At 41.7% G+C, this 17,599-nt stretch overlaps 1 protein-coding gene across 5 annotated transcripts in view; it reads right to left on the reverse strand.

Moving 5' to 3' along the window:
* ALCAM (activated leukocyte cell adhesion molecule) overlaps nucleotides 1–17,599 on the reverse strand; it is a 192,325-nt gene that overhangs the window by 83,492 nt on the left and 91,234 nt on the right. For all 5 annotated transcript variants that reach the window (XM_033941485.1, XM_033941484.1, XM_033941486.1 and 2 more), the window contains exons 4-7: nucleotides 16,120–16,184; nucleotides 9,712–9,799; nucleotides 8,668–8,850; nucleotides 2,030–2,157 (exon numbers count right to left, since the gene is read on the reverse strand). In XM_033941485.1, the coding sequence (XP_033797376.1) occupies nucleotides 2,030–2,157; nucleotides 8,668–8,850; nucleotides 9,712–9,799; nucleotides 16,120–16,184 (464 nt within the window). The remainder of the gene's footprint in view (nucleotides 1–2,029; nucleotides 2,158–8,667; nucleotides 8,851–9,711; nucleotides 9,800–16,119; nucleotides 16,185–17,599) is intronic.

Here is a 17,599-nt window from a genome sequence, read left to right on the forward strand (position 1 = left end):
AGGAACAGTCCGTTAGCCACTGGAAAAGCTGTAAATTAGGTTGGCAGCAAAGGTTTCCTTTATGTGATGGAATCCAGATGTATAAAAGTCCGGTTCTCTCTCTCAGGCAGAGAGTCACAAGAGGTAACTTTTCAGGTCTTAATTATTATAGAAGAGGTGCAGAGAATCCAATGTTAAGATGCAAGCTCCCTCACACCTCAACACAGAATAACTTAATTATTATGCACATTCCACTTGGTTCATCAGATGACTTCTCCAGACCAATCCAGAAACATAACTTAGATGAATAGCCTTTCTGTATAGTCTCGCACAGGCTGTGAAACAGAGGCACCTTCAGTAGATAAGAACAGCATAGGAGCAATGATTCCCCCAAGATTCACACAGGCTGAGCATGAAGGCATAGCTGGATGTCCTTGACTAGAATACAGTTCTGGTACATACCCAGAATTCATCAGGCATAGACAGCAAAGATGTTTTCTTCTTTCTCTTCTTGCATTCATGGTTCATGCTGGAAAGATTTCTTGCAGACATTGGATCAGGCTTTATGACTTCAGAGAGGCCTAACCTTCAGGTATGAATAAGGAAACACCCCTACAGACCCTCTGATTAGGGCTACACTTTCCTGAGGGAGGGATAAAGCTACCCAACTAAAATGTCCATGGCCTTTGAAAATGGACCAACTACAACTTGAATGTGGGAAGGGGAGAAAGTCTGGGGTAAGAGGAGATCTCCTATAAACACTTCCAGATGGTCTCTTAATTTACTTGAGGTTCCAACACTTCCAACAAGACTATTACCTCAGAGAGAGGATGAAATTGCACAACATGCCAGAGACTGATGATGTATCTGCTGCTCTGAGCAGAAACTCCTAAGAACCATGGCTGAAACACTATGGCCCAGTCTTCACTAGCCTGATTGTACATTATGGAGGATCCAATCAAGGGAGCTCCCAGCATCACATTACACCCCCTCCTTTCCCCCTTCCCCATGCAAGGGTCACCAGCTGTTAAATTGTCCAAGAGCTCTTTCTATCTTAATGTTCTGCTGTCTGTATAGTAAGTATGAGAAGACTTGTGCAATTAAATGTGGTAATTTAGAGAAATTTAGGCATGTATGGGAATGTTTATTGAAACTTAGGGCTCCTTTTACTAAGGTGTGCTAGTGATATTGCCGCGCACGCTAACCTCGTGCTATGCGCCAAGAACACCAGCTTAATGCTGGTGTTAGTGTCTAGCGTGCGCGGCAACGCAGCGCGAACTAAGCACGTGCTAAAAACGCTAGCGCAGCTTAGTAAAAGGAGCCCTTAATGATTAATGTAGAATATTATTCTTAATTTGGATTCGTGTTATGTTATGACACCCTATGCCTTTTTCTGTTTTATGCTTTTCTGTTTGTATTTTTTTTATTTTTCATTTGATTTGATATGTTGTATCTTTATAAATTTTTAAAAAAGGTTCAATAAATTATTTAATGAGGAGTATGTATGATATTGATGCTTTATCATATTATTGAAATAGAATAATTTGACTATCACCAACTTTACATTACTGTTCTAATTATGCTGTCACTATCTCCAACTTTTACAAAAGCCAGCAGGGCGGTCCAGTGTAGTAAATGCTCCGATGCCCACAGGAATTGAATGGGCATCAGAGCATTTGTTGCGCAGCACTCAGCTTTATAAAAGGGGACCAATAAGTCCTAGGTCACACATATTTTACACAGTCCTAGGTAATTCTCTTCATAAAGGTGGTTAAGAAATGGTAATAAATAAATAAAGGCTGTGAACCCTGTAGTGCAGAACAATTTCCCAATATACAAAGACTCTATTTAATTCTTGTTGATTTTCTATAGTTTTTCCTTTTTAAAAACGTATTCAGCATTTTTCATTCAGAACTCCTGACAGCATACTATTCTCTCAGTTGTGTTGTTTGTATATGCCATAAGCTGCTTGACACATGTTGTCATTTCATCTAACTTGATAATACAAAAACACAATACTGTAACTAAGTAATGGTAATATAAAACTTACCGGAGTGTAAAACAAAAATTCTTGTGGAGGAGGATTACCATTTCCTATGCATTTTAAAGTGATGTTATCCCCTTCCTTAATGCTCTTTGTAGGTGATAGAATTTGAATTGTCACCTTCTCTGTTGGATCTGTGAAAATAATGGACTTGTTATAACAATTCTTGTCATGCACAAAATTACTCTGTGCATACAATTGAAAAGACTAAATTATATACCATTCCCTCATGAAGCAGGTAATGGTAATTGCCTTAATGTATCTTTTATACAAGGTTTGAAGTTAATAGATACTTTCCACACTGAGTACTATTCCTGGTTGGAACAAACTACAAAGAAACCCTGTAATATAAAAATCAATTTCTCTTTAGTAAAATGTCTTTAATAGAGCATTTCCACAAAGGAAGGAATGACCACTGCTCTTTCACATTCAAAAGATCAGTATGACAATTTCACAGTGTGTGTTTCATTAAATGGAAATATAACTGTATTGAATAGAACACACTGTTTAGAAGCAGTGCATCAGCCAACAAAAATAGCTGAATCTATCAAACTAATGCACTAATATCGGATAATAATATCTTACATCACTTGGAAATATGAGATGAGGTCTATATACTAAAAACTAAAAGGTATAGTTATTTTGAGAAAGATGCATGTCTTGAACTTGAAGCAAATCTTTAGTTCATAAAGAAAAACAAAACAAAAAGCCCAACAATAAATTTAATCAAATTCTATTCCGTTCAGAACTGGGACCACAATATCTATTCAGGAACTGCAGAGCATAAAAGCAGACTGGATGGATTATAGGACACACAAAGCAGTTGTTTATAGTTTATTGAGAATTTACTATACTGCCTCAGCTTCAAGAGCAATCTAGGTGGTTTAAAATTCAAGTAAAATACAGAAAGGAAAGGAATGCCAATATGAAATAGAAAAGAACAATACAAGAAAGACTGACAGTTTCCATAAAGTTCAATCTTGCCTGCAGTAATGTTAAAACAAACCTCCTGGTAGTTACTAGTCACAGAGACCTAGATTCTGTAAACAGTGCCTAAATCGGCCAGTGCCTAGAAAAATGGTGCCAGCCGCATGTCAATTATGCTTAGGTGCTATTTACAGAATTGCACCTAGCAGAACCTCTGTAAGAGCGTGCCGGAAATGTAGGCCAGAGTTTTAAAAGGCCTACATTTCAGGTGCCTAAGGTTTTCAAGAATTGTGCTTAGCGGCACTTAAGTCACATTCCGCCCCCAAAATGCCCAATTAGGATTTAGGCATCACTAGGCACGTGATAGGCATCTTTTATAGACTCAAGTAGGCACCTATCGCCCAATTAATTTTTATTTTTCTTCAATTATTGAAGCTATAAAAGAGATTTTGCCAATTAGGTTAGGCACCCTTTAGAGAATCTCTTAAGATTTGTCCGAAAGGCCTTAAAAGAGGACTTGGCACGGAGTGAGAGGAATAGACTGTTCTAAAGCTATGGAGCCTGGAAGAAAAATTCTCTGTTACTAGTAGATTTTCATTTAGACTTAGAAGGGCCTGGGAGTGCTAATCTAAGGCCATTGAGGAAGCACAACAGCTATGGGGGAGAATAAGGTATTATAAGGTAACCTGGGGCACTATAGAGCCTTGAAAGTCAGGGCAAGGCTTTCCTGAGAATGAACTCAGTTTACCACTGAGTAGTGTTAGCTATAGAGGCTGTGTTGGTTTAGTTTGTGAGAAGGTTTTTTTTTTTTTTAAATGGTGCCTGGATGAGAACATTATTTATGATCAAAGGCCCAGATTCTGTAAGGGCTGCTGAAAGTTAGGTGCCAGCTTTCTAGGACCATTGCCTAGCAGCGCCTAGTGACGTTGAAGCCCAGAATTGGGCATGTTTAGGGGCGGTGCTGGACTTTGGCATTACTAAGCACCGCTAGCTGTGATAAGAACATATGAACATAAGAATTGCCGCTGCTGGGTCAGACCAGTGGTCCATCGCGCCCAGCAGTCCGTTCACGCAGCGGCCCCCAGGTCAAAGACCTGGGCCCTAACCGAGACCAGCCCTACCTGCGTTCATTCTGGGTCAGCAGGAATTTGTCCAACCTTGTCTTGAATCCCTGGAGGGTGTTTTCCCTTATAACAACCTCCGGAAGAGCGTTCTAGTTCTCTACCACTCTCTGGGTGAAGAAGATCTTCCTTACGTTTGTACGGAATCTATCCCCTTTTAACTTTAGAGATTGTCCACTAGCTCTCTACAACCTGTCTTTATCTACTAAGTCTATTCCCTTCATTATCTTGAATGTTTCAATCATGTGATTCTATAAGGACCCTAGGCATTGGAAATGTAGGTCTTTAAAACCCCTGGCCTACATTTCCAGTGCCTAGGGTCCTTGCTAGCTGTGATTCTGTAAGTGGCACCTGTCCGTGACTAACACGTGGCAGGCGTCAGTTTTCCAGGCACCTGCCACCTCGGGCACCACTTACAGAAATCAGACCCAGAATGTTTAGGTGGACTGGGACTTGATTCCCTTTAGTGAAAGGATGATATGAGCTTTGATTTAGATTTTTAATGCATTTTCTAGGTTGTAATAAGTTACATTTTATTGATGAACCAATATTTTATTATGTATTACACCATAAAAATTGAGTATAATTTGTTTTAAAGGAAAGGAATATTAAAACTTCCTACCAGCTGTAAATTTCTGAAGATGCTGGGAACAGTGTATGGTGCTTACACGTGACTGCGTTACTAAAAGCTAATCACAAGTACCGTAGATACACCACTATTATCACCCAGATCCTCAGCGACACCATTCTGGGCTCGAATACTCTCACTGCCCAAAGCTTGATGTGTCGAATCGTCACCGGATCTTATTTTTTAAATTTTCTTAATTTTTACTTAGATGTGATTCTTATTTAAATCAGTAGGGGAGAGTGTGGTGCAGTGGTTAAAGCTACAGCCTCAGCACCTTGGGGTTGTGGGTTAAAACCCACGCTGCTCCTTGTGACCCTGGGCAAGTCACTTAATCCCCCCATTGCCCCAGGTACAATAGATAGATTGTGAGTCCACCAGGACAGAGAGGGAAAAATGCTTGAGTACCTGAAAAAATTCATGTAAACTGTTCTGAGCTCCTCTGGGAGAACAGTACAGAAAATTGAATAAATAAATAGTGTGAAATGTTTCAGCCTGATAACCAACGCTGGTATTGAGAGCCATCCTCATCAGTGAAGTCATAATGGCTTCATTGTCCTATACTTGGCTCACTTCTGCTACATTTTGATTTATAGAGTGGCACAGTAGTTAAAGCTACAGCCTCAGCCCCCCTGAGGTTGTAGTTTCAAACCCACACTGCTCCTTGTAACCCTTCACCCCTTCTACTGCCAAGTCCAACATTTATCCAAATCTCATCCCCTGGCCCCTGTACAGCATCTTTTGCCCTTCCCACCAGCCCCATGCCCATTTATCCTTTTATCGACTCTATCCAACACTATGCTGCATCTCTTCCTCCCTTCCTTCCACCATCATGTCCAGCAATCCTCCCTCTTGCATCCCTTTCCATGTGTTCTACCCTTCCCTCTTCTCAACATTCAATATTTCTCCCTCCCTCCTCTCCACAATCATCATGTCCAACAATTCTCTCTCTTTCTTCATTTCCCCATATGCACCATCTCTCTTTCCTCCCACTCCACGCACCTATGTCTAAGAATTCTCCCTTTCTCTTCCCTCCCCACCTTTTTCCCCTCATTTCCCAACCCTCCCCAATTCATGAAACATCTGTCTTTCCCTGCCTTCCCAGCCCATGTATCTGTCCTGCCCTGCCTTCCCAAACCCCCAGCCCATGTAGCATCTGTCCTACCCTGCCTTCCAACCCCGTGCAGCATCTATCCTTCCCTGTTTCCCCCCCCAAAGGCCTGTGCTACATCTCTTTCCCTCCCTTTACTCCCTTGTCCCACTAGCCACACTTATCTTCTTCACAGGCCACCAGCAGCAGCTCCTATACGCTGCCAGCAGATTACCTGGCAGCCTTCTCTCTGATGCAAAATGCAAATGTGTCAGAGGGAAGGCTTCTGGGTCAGCTGCCAGCAACATGTAGGAACTGCTGTCGGTGGCCTCTGAAGAAGAGTGGTCCCCCCCCCCCAGCCTCCCCATTACTGTGGAAATACCATGGCACTACCAGTCTACCATCCTGGGGGATTTGCAAAAGTGCTTCCCATTACAGCGGTAATTACCGTGATAACTGTAGTATTGCCGCAATAATGATTCCCAAGTCACTTTCTAGTACTAACTAGCCAATTATGTACATTTTATTATTTATCCTCTCCACCTTGTGCAGTTAACACTCCATTTAGCGTGTTCAGACATAATACCTTACTTCACCATTCCTTATGTAAGAACCCTGATCTTTTGACTAAGTATTTAAATGCTTTTTTTTAAAACACTGCACAGACTGACAGAATGTAGTTTACACCCGACACTGTCTTCGCTCCTCCCCCATTCCAGCAGGGGAGAGCCGACGGAGGAGGGCTGCAGTCCAGCCATTGGACCAACGGTCGGCTCGGGGGCCCGTTCCAGCGGGGCACCCGACACTGTCTTCGCTCCTCCCCCATTCCAGCAGGGGAGAGCCGACGGAGGAGGGCTGCAGTCCGGCCATCGGACCAACGGTTGGCTCGGGGGCCCGTTCCAGCGGGCACCCGACATTGTCTTCGCTCCTCCTCCATTCCAGCAGGGGAGAGCCGATGGAGGAGGGCTGCAGTCCGGCCATCGGTCCAACGGTCGGCTCGGGGGCCCGTTCCAGCGGGGCACCCGACACTGTCTTCGCTCCTCCCCCATGCCAGCAGGGGAGAGCCAACGGAGGAGGGCTGCAGTCCGGCCATCGGACCAACGGTCGGCTTGGGGGCCCGTTCCAGCGGGGCACCCGACACTGTCTTCGCTCCTCCCCCATTCCAGCAGGGGAGAGCCGACGGAGGAGGGCTGCAGTCTGGCCATCGGACCAACGGTTGGCTCGGGGGCCCGTTCAAGCTGGACTTCAGTTTTGACTGTTTTGATTTTATTTTCAATTCTTTTTAGTTTATGATATATTTTTTAATCTCACTTATTGTTTTACCACTTATTTTGTTTTATTTTATAATTCAAATTTAATTTAAATTTCCCCAGAATTATATTGCTTCAACGGTTCTCCCTCTGCATCTATTCTTATCTCTCCTCTTTTTTCAACCTTTCAAAGTCCTTTAGATCATTGTAGTCTTATTAGAATGTTTATTTTCTTATTTTTCTCATCTATTCTCTATTTTATTTCTTCATTACTCTACTAATTGTCATTTTTCCAGGTACTTTAGTTAGATTGTGAGCCTTCGGGACAGTAAGGGAATTTCTAAGTACCTATTTTACTTATAATTTTAATGCACCCTATTGTCTATTTTTCTGTAAACCGCTTAGAATCCTAACGGAGTTTAGCGGTATATAAGAAATAAATTACATTACATAAATGTACATTAGACCCTATTTTGAATTTTCAGCCTTTAAATTATTGGTCCAGTCATTACTTTTGAGTCTCCTTGACTATTGCAATATTGCTTATTTATCAATTACTAAGAAGGAATTATTGAGATTATCATTGATACAGAAACAGAAAGTAGATTGATTTACGGATTGAAGAAATACGATCATGTTACGTTATTTTATTGCAAATTGCATTGGTTGCCTGTGGAAGCTCGGGTATTGTTCAAATTGGGCTGTTTTTGTTACAAGGTTTTATATAGTGCAGCCCCTACTTATCTGGCTAATAGTTTTTCCATAGCTACACACAAATGTAGTAGAAAAACTCATGCTCTGTTCAATTTCCCTTCTGTAAAAGGTTGTAAAAGCAAGAAATTCCTAAATCACTCTTTAGCATCTCAGGCAGCTTCTCATGAAAAAGAATTTCAATCATTGTTGCTCACAGCTGTTTCTTATAGACATTTTAGAAAACAGCTAAAAACCTATCTTTTCTCCAACTATCTGACTCATTTAAATATACAATTATATTTAATGTTTATATCTTTTCATAGAACTTTTTGGTAATATGGTCTATAAGTATAATGTTATGTTATGTTATTTAACATGTTACCAGGCTACTTATCCATTTCATCATGCTTTTTAAATGTCTCCTTATTATGTTTTTATATGTAGAGGCATATATTTTACATATATGGTTGTGCATTTTTAAATTGGCACCACCTATGTACCACTTTTTATAAGCACTGAGATTTTGAACTGCTTTTTGTGCTTTTCAAATTATGTGTATAATAATATGGTTTTATTATCATGGTTTCATAGAGAATGATAGCCTCCTGATGCAGGCATCATTGCCAAAACACAGCCATGTAAAGTATTCATAATACACTGTTCTGCTTTTATATCTTGGAATCTTCATTTTGATTAGACTTCACTTCCTCTTCTTCTCTTTGTTTATTTATTTAAAAAATTTCTATACCGCCTTAGTCCTAAGTGGTATACAAAGTAAACATACATAATCATGTATACATGTGGAGACTTCATTGCTCCATTGCCCCTCTAATTTCAAACAAATAAATTATGGCACAGGAATTTTGTGAAATGACAAACTTTGATTGCAAAAAACCTATTTGTTATTTTAATCTTGCCACACATACTGAGAAACTTACAATAAACATCAAAGACAGCTGGTTCAGAAAAAGATGATTCCTTCTGCTTTGGCATCTCATATACTACCATACATGTAAACTCTGCATTTAGATCATCCTTTGTTGGCATATACTGAAGAGATGATTTGGTGGTATATAGCCCACTTTCTTGATCTTTGTCTCTTTGAAAATCTATGATCACAGCTTTAAAAAAAATAAAATAAATAAATAAAAATTAATACCATATTACTTTATGTTCCATTTTTCTTAAATTTTGCATTTTCTACTGTAGCCTGAAAAGAGTTTACACTCTTACTTGTTTTATTGAAAATCAACCATGTTATCTATAACAATATAGCGTGTTTTTATTTATTCTTAATAGCGACTGCAATGTTTTTCTTCTTGCAAGCTGTCTGATATTTATAGGTTCCTAATTAAAAATGCTTGTACATCATTAGTTGCTCTGCAATAGAAGGCAGAAAGTACAAGAGACATTTTAAGATGCATATAACAATTTTTGGTTAACTTGTACTCTGCCTTCAAAAAATACATTATACTGTATCGCTTAGAAGTTTTATAGGCGATATTATCAAATTTTAAATAAACCTGAAACCTGCATAATCATTCTTAACATCTATAAGAGAGCATTTAAATACCTACTTTTATTACATGTGGGTAAGCCATACAGATGTTCAGCAATATTTTCAAACACACACTTACTCCCTCATTCTATAACTTGGTGCCTACATTTACACCCCTTGAAAGTATGTAAGTTACATGCCTCACAGCTAGTTGGGCATTGAGCAGTATTCTATAGCTTTAGCATATTAATGCAAGGGGATGATGCATGGCCAGGACATAGATGTGTCCAACAGTTGCACGGTGAGGACATAGATGTGTCCAACAGTTGCACATTTATGGTCAGTTAAATCATTATTGTACTGTATCTATCATTTACACCATTAGACTTTTCTTGCATCAGGATATGACCATTTATTGGGATACTCAGGCTTGGAAAGCAGATCATAGTACCAAAATGCTGATGACAACTAGCCTAATACATACTTTCATTAACTTCTTTTAGCAATTTCCCATTCTTATACCACGTTAGGTTGCTCTCTGGATAGCTGTCTTTCGCAATACATTCACCAAGCTGTAAAATAAAAAAAGGTATACACTTTTGATAACTATTATAAAACAATTTTTACATTTTACTTAAAGCTGTTTTGAAGAATTATCAGACCATAAAGCAAATTTAATTACTGTTTTAGGCTTCTAATTGTGATTGCATCAGGGGTCATATATAAAATTGTCATCCATAATATGACATGATATACAAAATGTATGGTAAAGGCCCAGTTGCATGAATAGATAAATTCAAATTACTTCTGCAATACCCACAACAATGCTTATTTATTTATTATACTTGAACTCTGCCTACATCCTAAGTGATTTTCAGTATATACATATACAATATAAAATCAAACAAAGAAAAATAACATTGAAATTTCTACTTAACATTCTATTGCGATATTTTACTCTCTTTCTTCAAATAAACCAGGTACAATCTACAAAAAGGTACATCCAAATAAGTTTGTCTTAATGAGCTTCTTGAACTGCCCTGCAGTACTACATAAACAAATTCACTGGCAACTATTCAACAAGGAAGGGCAAGCTGTTAAAAAGGCCATCACCCTGATATCAGCATAATTTATTACAACAGATCTTCCATTCATTAGCTGCATACTGTTCTCTGATTTTAAATGAAGTGACAAACCACATGGCTATGCGCATGGCATGAGTGACTAGGTGCAGACATAGTCAAAACATGAGCAATATGGAAAATTATGTTCTTACCTGTTAATTTTCTTTCCTTTAGACGCAGCAGATGAATCTAGAGACCAGTGGGATAGCACACATCTACCAGCAGGTGGAGATAGTATCTTCAGTATTACTCCTTGCCCAAGCAAACGAGAAATATGGTTAACATGTAAAAAACTTCTTTCCCATAATAAATTTCAAAGGTAACCACATAGAATACAACTACCAACTATAACAAACCTTCTAAAACTCGAAAAACAGAAACCGAGAGCTGACAGACAGAAAGGGTGGGGCTCTGGATTCATCTGCTGCGTCTAAAGGAAAGAAAATTAACAGGTAAGAACATAATTTTTCCTTCCTTAGCAACAGCAGCAGATGAATCCAGAGACCAGTGGGATGCAGCAAAGCAATCCTCAATCTGGGTGGGAAGTGAACGCCACCTCTGCAATAACCGAAGCACCAAAAACAGTCTCCACACATGCTGCCACATCCAACCGGTAATGCTTAGAAAAAGTATCCCTAGAAGACCAAGTAGCCGCACAACAAATCTCCTCCAAGGAAAAAATTCTGGACTCAGCCCAAGAAGTAGCCATCGCTCTAGTGGAATGAGCATGAAGTTTGTCCGGCAACCGCTTGTCTGACATCAAGTAAGTGGAAGCAAGAGTTTCCTTGACCCATCGAGAGATGGAAGATTTGTACGCTGCCATACCTTTGTTGCGGCCCACAAATAACACAAAGAGGTGATCTGAACATTGAAAGTCGTTAGTAACCTTGAGATAGTGTAGAAGTATCCTACGTACATCTAGGAAATGCAGTGAAGAGAATCGCTCCCCCCAGTCTTCCTCCCGGAAAGCTGGAAAGAAGAGAGACTGGTTAACATGTAAGGTTGATACCACTTTAGGAAGAAACGATGGTACAGTCCTAACAGACACACCTGAATCTCAAATTCACAAAAAAGGATCTCTACAGGATAACGCCTACAACTCAAACACCCGCAGGGCTGAAGCCATTGCCACAAGAAAGACCGCTTTCAATGTCACATCCTTCAGAGTTGCTTTAGACAAAGGCTTAAATGGAGCCTTTTGTAACCCCCCAAGGACTACCTTAAGACTCCACTCTGGACAGGACTTTTTAATAAGTGGACGAATATGTTGCACACCTTTGAGAAATCGAACTACATCAGGCTGTGATGCAAGGGAAGAACGAGCTTCGTGGCTCCTATAACAAGCAATAGCGGCCACTTGGACTTTAAGGGAATTATATGCCAACCCCTTGATTATTCCGTCCTGAAGAAAAGAAAAAATGTTAGAGAGAGAAGCCTGGAAGGGCGAAAGACCCCGCGCAGCACACCAAGAATCAAAAATCCTCCAGACTCTAGCATATGAGGCAGAGGTAGATCTCTTTTTTGCTTGAAGAAGAGTGAAAATAACCTGCTCCAAATATCCCCTACATCTCAGCCGTGACCTTTCATGAGCCAAGCATAAGACCAAAGTGGTACGGATTTTCCATGTTGATTGGACTCTGGGTTAGTAAGTCCTGAGTCACCGGTAATGTCAACCTTTCACCCATTGACAGATTTATCAGGTCCGCATACTATGGATGACATGGCCAATCTGGAGCTACCAGGATCACCATGCCCTGAAAGCGAGCAATGTGATGAAACACATGACCTATCATCAGCCAAGGAGGAAACACACAAAGGAGATAACTCGGAGGCCATGCAAGAGCCAATGCGTCTACCCTCTCTGACTCTTGCTCCCTGTGTCTGATAAAGAATCTAAGAAGCTTTGCATTTTGAGATGAGGCCATGAGGTCTAATTCCGGAAGACCCCCACCTTTGCACAATGAGGTTGAACGCCTGATTGGAAAGTCCCCATTCTCCGGGATCTAGAAGATTTCTGCTGAGGAAGTCTGCTTGAACATTTGCTTGACCCGCAATGTGAGCCGTGTATAGTAGAGGAAGATGAATCTCTGCCCATTGAAGCAGAAGTATTGCTTCATTTGCCAACTGAGGACTTCGGGTACCTCCCTGTCTGTTGATATATGCAACTGCTGTGATACTGTCAGAAAAAAACCCTCATCGGTCGGCCCTGAATCATGGTCTGAAATGCCTGAAGCACAAGCCTGGTCGCTCTCAATTCTAGAAGATTGATGGACCATTGAGCCTCCTCCAGAGAGCCCCCCATCCCAACAGTCTAGCATTCGTGGTAACTATAATCCAGTCCGGTATTGCCAGCGGCATGCCTTTGAACAGCTTGAGATCGTTGAGCCACCAAATCATGCTGAGCAATACTTGAGGAGTCCATTGTAGCTAACGACTAATCCTGAGACACCGGGGACCACCGGGAGAGAAGAGAGTGCTGCAATGGTCTCATGTGAAAGCGCGCCCAAGGCACCACTTCCAGCGCGGCCACCTTTGATCTTAGAACTTGCACATAATCCCACACTCTTGACTGTAGAAGCAGGCAAACTTGAGACTGTAACTTCTCTCCCTGGTCTCTGGGTAGAAACACCTTGCCCAGCTTCGTGTCGAACATCACCCCCAGATGTTCCAATGATTGTGATGGTGCAAGAGAGCTCTTTGGAAAGTTGATGACCTACCCTAAAGATTGAAGAAGGGAGATCACCCTCTGGGTTACTGACAAACTTTCCTGTCTGGAAGATGCCCAGATCAACCAGTCATCCAAGTAAGGATGTACTCGAATCCCTTCCTTTCGAAGAAACGCCGCCACTACAAACATGACCTTTGAGAATGTTCGAGGAGCCATGGCTAGGCCAAATGGCATGGCTCAAAACTGATAGTGCTGGCCAAGGACGGCAAAGTGAAGATACCTCTGATGTGGTGGCCATGTGGGAATGTGTAGATATGCTTCCTTGAGGTTGAGCGCCATAAGAAATTCCCCCGGTTGAACCGCCGCTATGACCAACCTTACTGTTTCCATACAGAAATGCCTAACATTTAAAAATTGATTGACTTTCTTGAGATCTAGAACTGGTCTGATCAAACCCCACTTTTTGGGCATTAAGAAATAAATGGAATATCTTCCCTGTCCCCTTTGTTCCGGAGGAAATGGAATTACAGCCCCAAATTCCAAAAGAACTTGAAGGGTGATCTGCACTGATTCTCTCTTGGCTGCCCCTGTGCAAGGAGATACCAAGAAAGGCGACGGGAGAGGAAAATTCTAACTTATAACCTTCTTGAATAATGTCCAATACCCACTGATCGGACGTGATCTTGGCCCACTCCGCCAGAAATGAAGACAGCCGACCCTCTATGGTCACGATGGAGGGAGCCAAAATCCCGTCATTGGGAATTACATAAGGCTGGGGTACAGGCTGGTTGAGCAGTTTGGGGTTTTGTAGGATGAAAGGAATTCTTTTGTGGAAACCTAGGCCTAGAATTATACGAAGAACCGTACGAGGGTGTAAAGGACGGCTTTCCAGGCCTATATCTTTTAACACCCCTGAAGCGAGGTCTGGCAAAGCCTTCAAAGGTGCTTTAGGCTTATCTTCCGGTAACCTCTGCATTTTGGTATCACCAAAATCTTTTACCAATTTTTCTAAATCTTCTCCAAATAATAAACGACCTTTAAAAGGAAGCCTCACAAGCCTAAGCTTGAAAGCTGCATCTGCTGCCCAGTTACGGAGCCACAATGATCTTTAAAAAACAACCGAGACATTTGTTTTGCTGAAGCACAAATAATATCATAGAGGGCATCTGCCAAATATGCTAGACCCGTTTCCATATCTGGAAAGTCGGATGGAAAAGAAACACCCTGTCTCCATCATTTTATCTACCATATGTTGAGCCCATTACAGACATACCTGTGCAGCATAGGAACTGCACACAGCTGCTTGTAAGGTAACTGCCGCTACTTCAAAGGACAGCTTTAGTGAAGATTCAATCTTTCTATCCTGTATGTCTTTCAGCGCTATACCTCCTTCAACCGGCAATGTAGGCTTTTTGGTAACCGCAGCCACCAAAGCGTCCACCCTCGGATTCTTAAATTTATCCAGCTCGTCCTGAGTTACTGGATACAACCTCCGCCTGGCCTTTGCTACTCGGAGACCTGCCTCTGGCGTGTCCCATTGAGCTGAAATAAGTTTTTGCATTGCTTCATGAAGAAACGTTTTAGGAGGTTTATTTTCATGCCCGCCATAAGAGGATTAGCTGATCCTGTTGCTTGCGGATCAAGTTGAGAGATATTTAGACCTTGCAACACCTTAGAGATAAAAGATGGCAATTCTTCCTTATGAAAAAGACAGAGCGCTGTAGGATCATCCACCTCCCTAGCCAGAGCATCCTCTAACTCCAAATCTGCTACTTCTCCCTCCTCCAGAGATTCTGGAATAGGAATAGATAAGGTAGAGTCTGATGGAGGGTCACCTCCGTCCATGGGCGCTACTCTGTGCCTTTTTGCTGCCTGAGACTCCAGAGGAGATCTACTGGCCTGGAGCAAGGATAACTTGTCCAAATTACACTCCCCTTGCTGTGTAGGCTGAGAGCTCTGCATTAAAAATGCCTTATGCATTAACATAATAAACTCTAGGGAAAATGTCACCATATTAGTTCTGCCTGTACTGAATGTATCTTTTCCTGCCCAGAAACCAGCCCCGCAAAGGAAGAAGAAAAACAGCTGATTGCCGGTGAAATTTCTTCAACCGCCGATGTGCATTCAAGTGGAATGGAAGCGGCCGCGAGTACAGGAGAAGCAGAGCGAATTTCAACTGCGCGGGAAACAGATACTTCAGGCGAGATCTGAATTTCTTCCCCCGTGACGTTTGTACAACCCGCTAAACAGAGGCCCGATGGTGTTTGCCGCTTCCCACAGCGAGAACACCTTTTAACTGCCTTTGCCGCCATTCCTCTCAGAATAAACGGCTCAACAACCCGAAGCCAGCAGAAAACAGAACAGAACTGCGTCTGAGTAACAAAAGTCAATTCCCACTGACAAAACCAGCAGACAGAACAACCAATTATAAAGTTAGAATAGAAATGAAAATTTCTCTCACCTGAGCTCACCATTGTTAAGGTTGGTAGTTGTAGACTGGAAACTGACAGGAAAGTACAGTTCAGCTACAGCATTCTGGTCTCAGTTGTTTGTTTGTTTTTGGGGGGGAAAGAAGAAAAATAGAGGACCAGGAATAATCCTCAATCCACTGGAGAGGAGGGCGGAGTAGGGACCTCACCGCTCAGCCAGACACCCCTATCTACCTGAAGAGAAAATTCTCAACAGAAGAAGAAATAATATTTCAGCCAGAATTCAGGAGCTAGTTGAATAGCGACCATCACCTGCTGGGAGATAGAGAATACTGAAGATACAGGGAGCGTGCCAACTAATAGGATCACCATAGGACCATCTGTTAATCAGTTCTCTATCTCCACCTGCTGGTAGATGTGTGCTATCCCACTGGTGTCTGGATTCATCTGCTGCTGTTGCTAAGCAATGAGTTCTTTTAAGTTCCTTTATCTGTATTTGAGTCAATAAAATTCCTTTTTCAATTAATTTTGGCTTATCTTCAGTTTGCAGTATATTATGACTGTACAGTGAAGACCTGCCCTTTTCTTTATTGCATATTAATTTTCATGAAAATCACCAGTTTTTAAAAATGAGGTTCCTGAACTAGACTAATTCAGAAAAATGTTCTTACCATATTAAGTTTTCCTGTTTCAATGAAATTTGCTTGGTTCACAATCTCAGGTTTTATTGGTTGTTCTACAAAACATGGACAGAAATAGCACTATCATGATTATTAAAAAAAACTAAAAACTTCAAAATAAAACATTAATCAAAGTGATTTATTTATTTACGAGATTTCTTATCCACTCAATCTAAACTTTCTTGATGGGTTACAATAACATATATATTAATATTAGAGACATACTAAAACAAACAAACATTAAAATCTCAGAACATCTATAACATAACCACTACACCACCTTATTATACAAAGCATCTATAATCCATCAGATTTAGAGTAAATAAAATGCCTGATCACACAATACTGTTTCAAACTGATTTAAACTGTCACAGCTTAAAACTATACAGCACTATAAATATTGTATCTTTCTGTTATTGTTCATTATTTGGATTGTTACTGTTTTCTCTAATGTTTTAACATATGGATCTGGAATGGCCCAGTTGTTGCCCCACCTCCCCCATCACCCCCTTACCATCTTGTTCACCAAAACTCCTTACTTTCCTGTTTATCAAATCTCATATAACCTCAACAACAACAACAACCATATATAAACCACAGACTTTATTGATGATAAAATCCAGGCCGCAGCTTTGTTTATTGGGACAAGAAGTAAATAAGCAATTAACAATTGCTTCACCTCCCGAGCTACAAAAACAGTGCAATTTGACAAATCGAAATTATATTCCACCTGACCTCGCCATGAGACCAAGAGCCTAGGCAATAGAATGGACCTCCATGCCCCTTTTATGTGACATGTGCGTAAAAGCCTATTAGCTCCTCTAAGTTCACTTCCCCCTAACGGCTCATCCCTGGATGAGCCTACAGGGGTAAGGCATGTATCTCCATGCCCCCCATGCTGGGCCACATGACCCATGATATCACCCCTCAGCTGATCACACTACTACATAACCGCTCATCTTCTGATGAGCCAAACCTTGAAGCTCAGGATCACCGCCACAGGCCTGTAACCTACAGGCCTCCCCACCCAAAAACAAAGCTGCAACCTCATGCACTCGAGGCACCTACCGCACCGACCAACCCCTGTGCACAGCATGCCCGGACCGACTTTCCCCAAAATGCGCAACAGGCAACCGCGCAACTCGTCGCAACAGCCCCAGCAACAGGGGCGAACCGTGTACCGCCGTTGGGACAGGGAAACCCTGGGCCGCCAGAGAACCACACCGGCAACCCGACGGCACCCCAGTCCTATACACGTCCGCGAATGGTGTTTTGCAGTTTTTGTTTTGTTTAATGTGCACGAGTGCCACCCCAGAAGAAACCGAGGCAGCAGCAGCCCACGGGCCAGACCCTGCAGACCCGGACCATCCACCCCAGGCCCTGCACACCGATGGGGCCAGATGTTTCCCAAAGGACCAAGGCTGCCCGGAGTCAGCCACCCGACCCACCTGCAAAGCTGCCTCTGAAGGAC

This window comes from Geotrypetes seraphini, chromosome 4, assembly GCF_902459505.1.
Source record: "Geotrypetes seraphini chromosome 4, aGeoSer1.1, whole genome shotgun sequence".
NCBI lineage: Eukaryota > Metazoa > Chordata > Amphibia > Gymnophiona > Dermophiidae > Geotrypetes > Geotrypetes seraphini.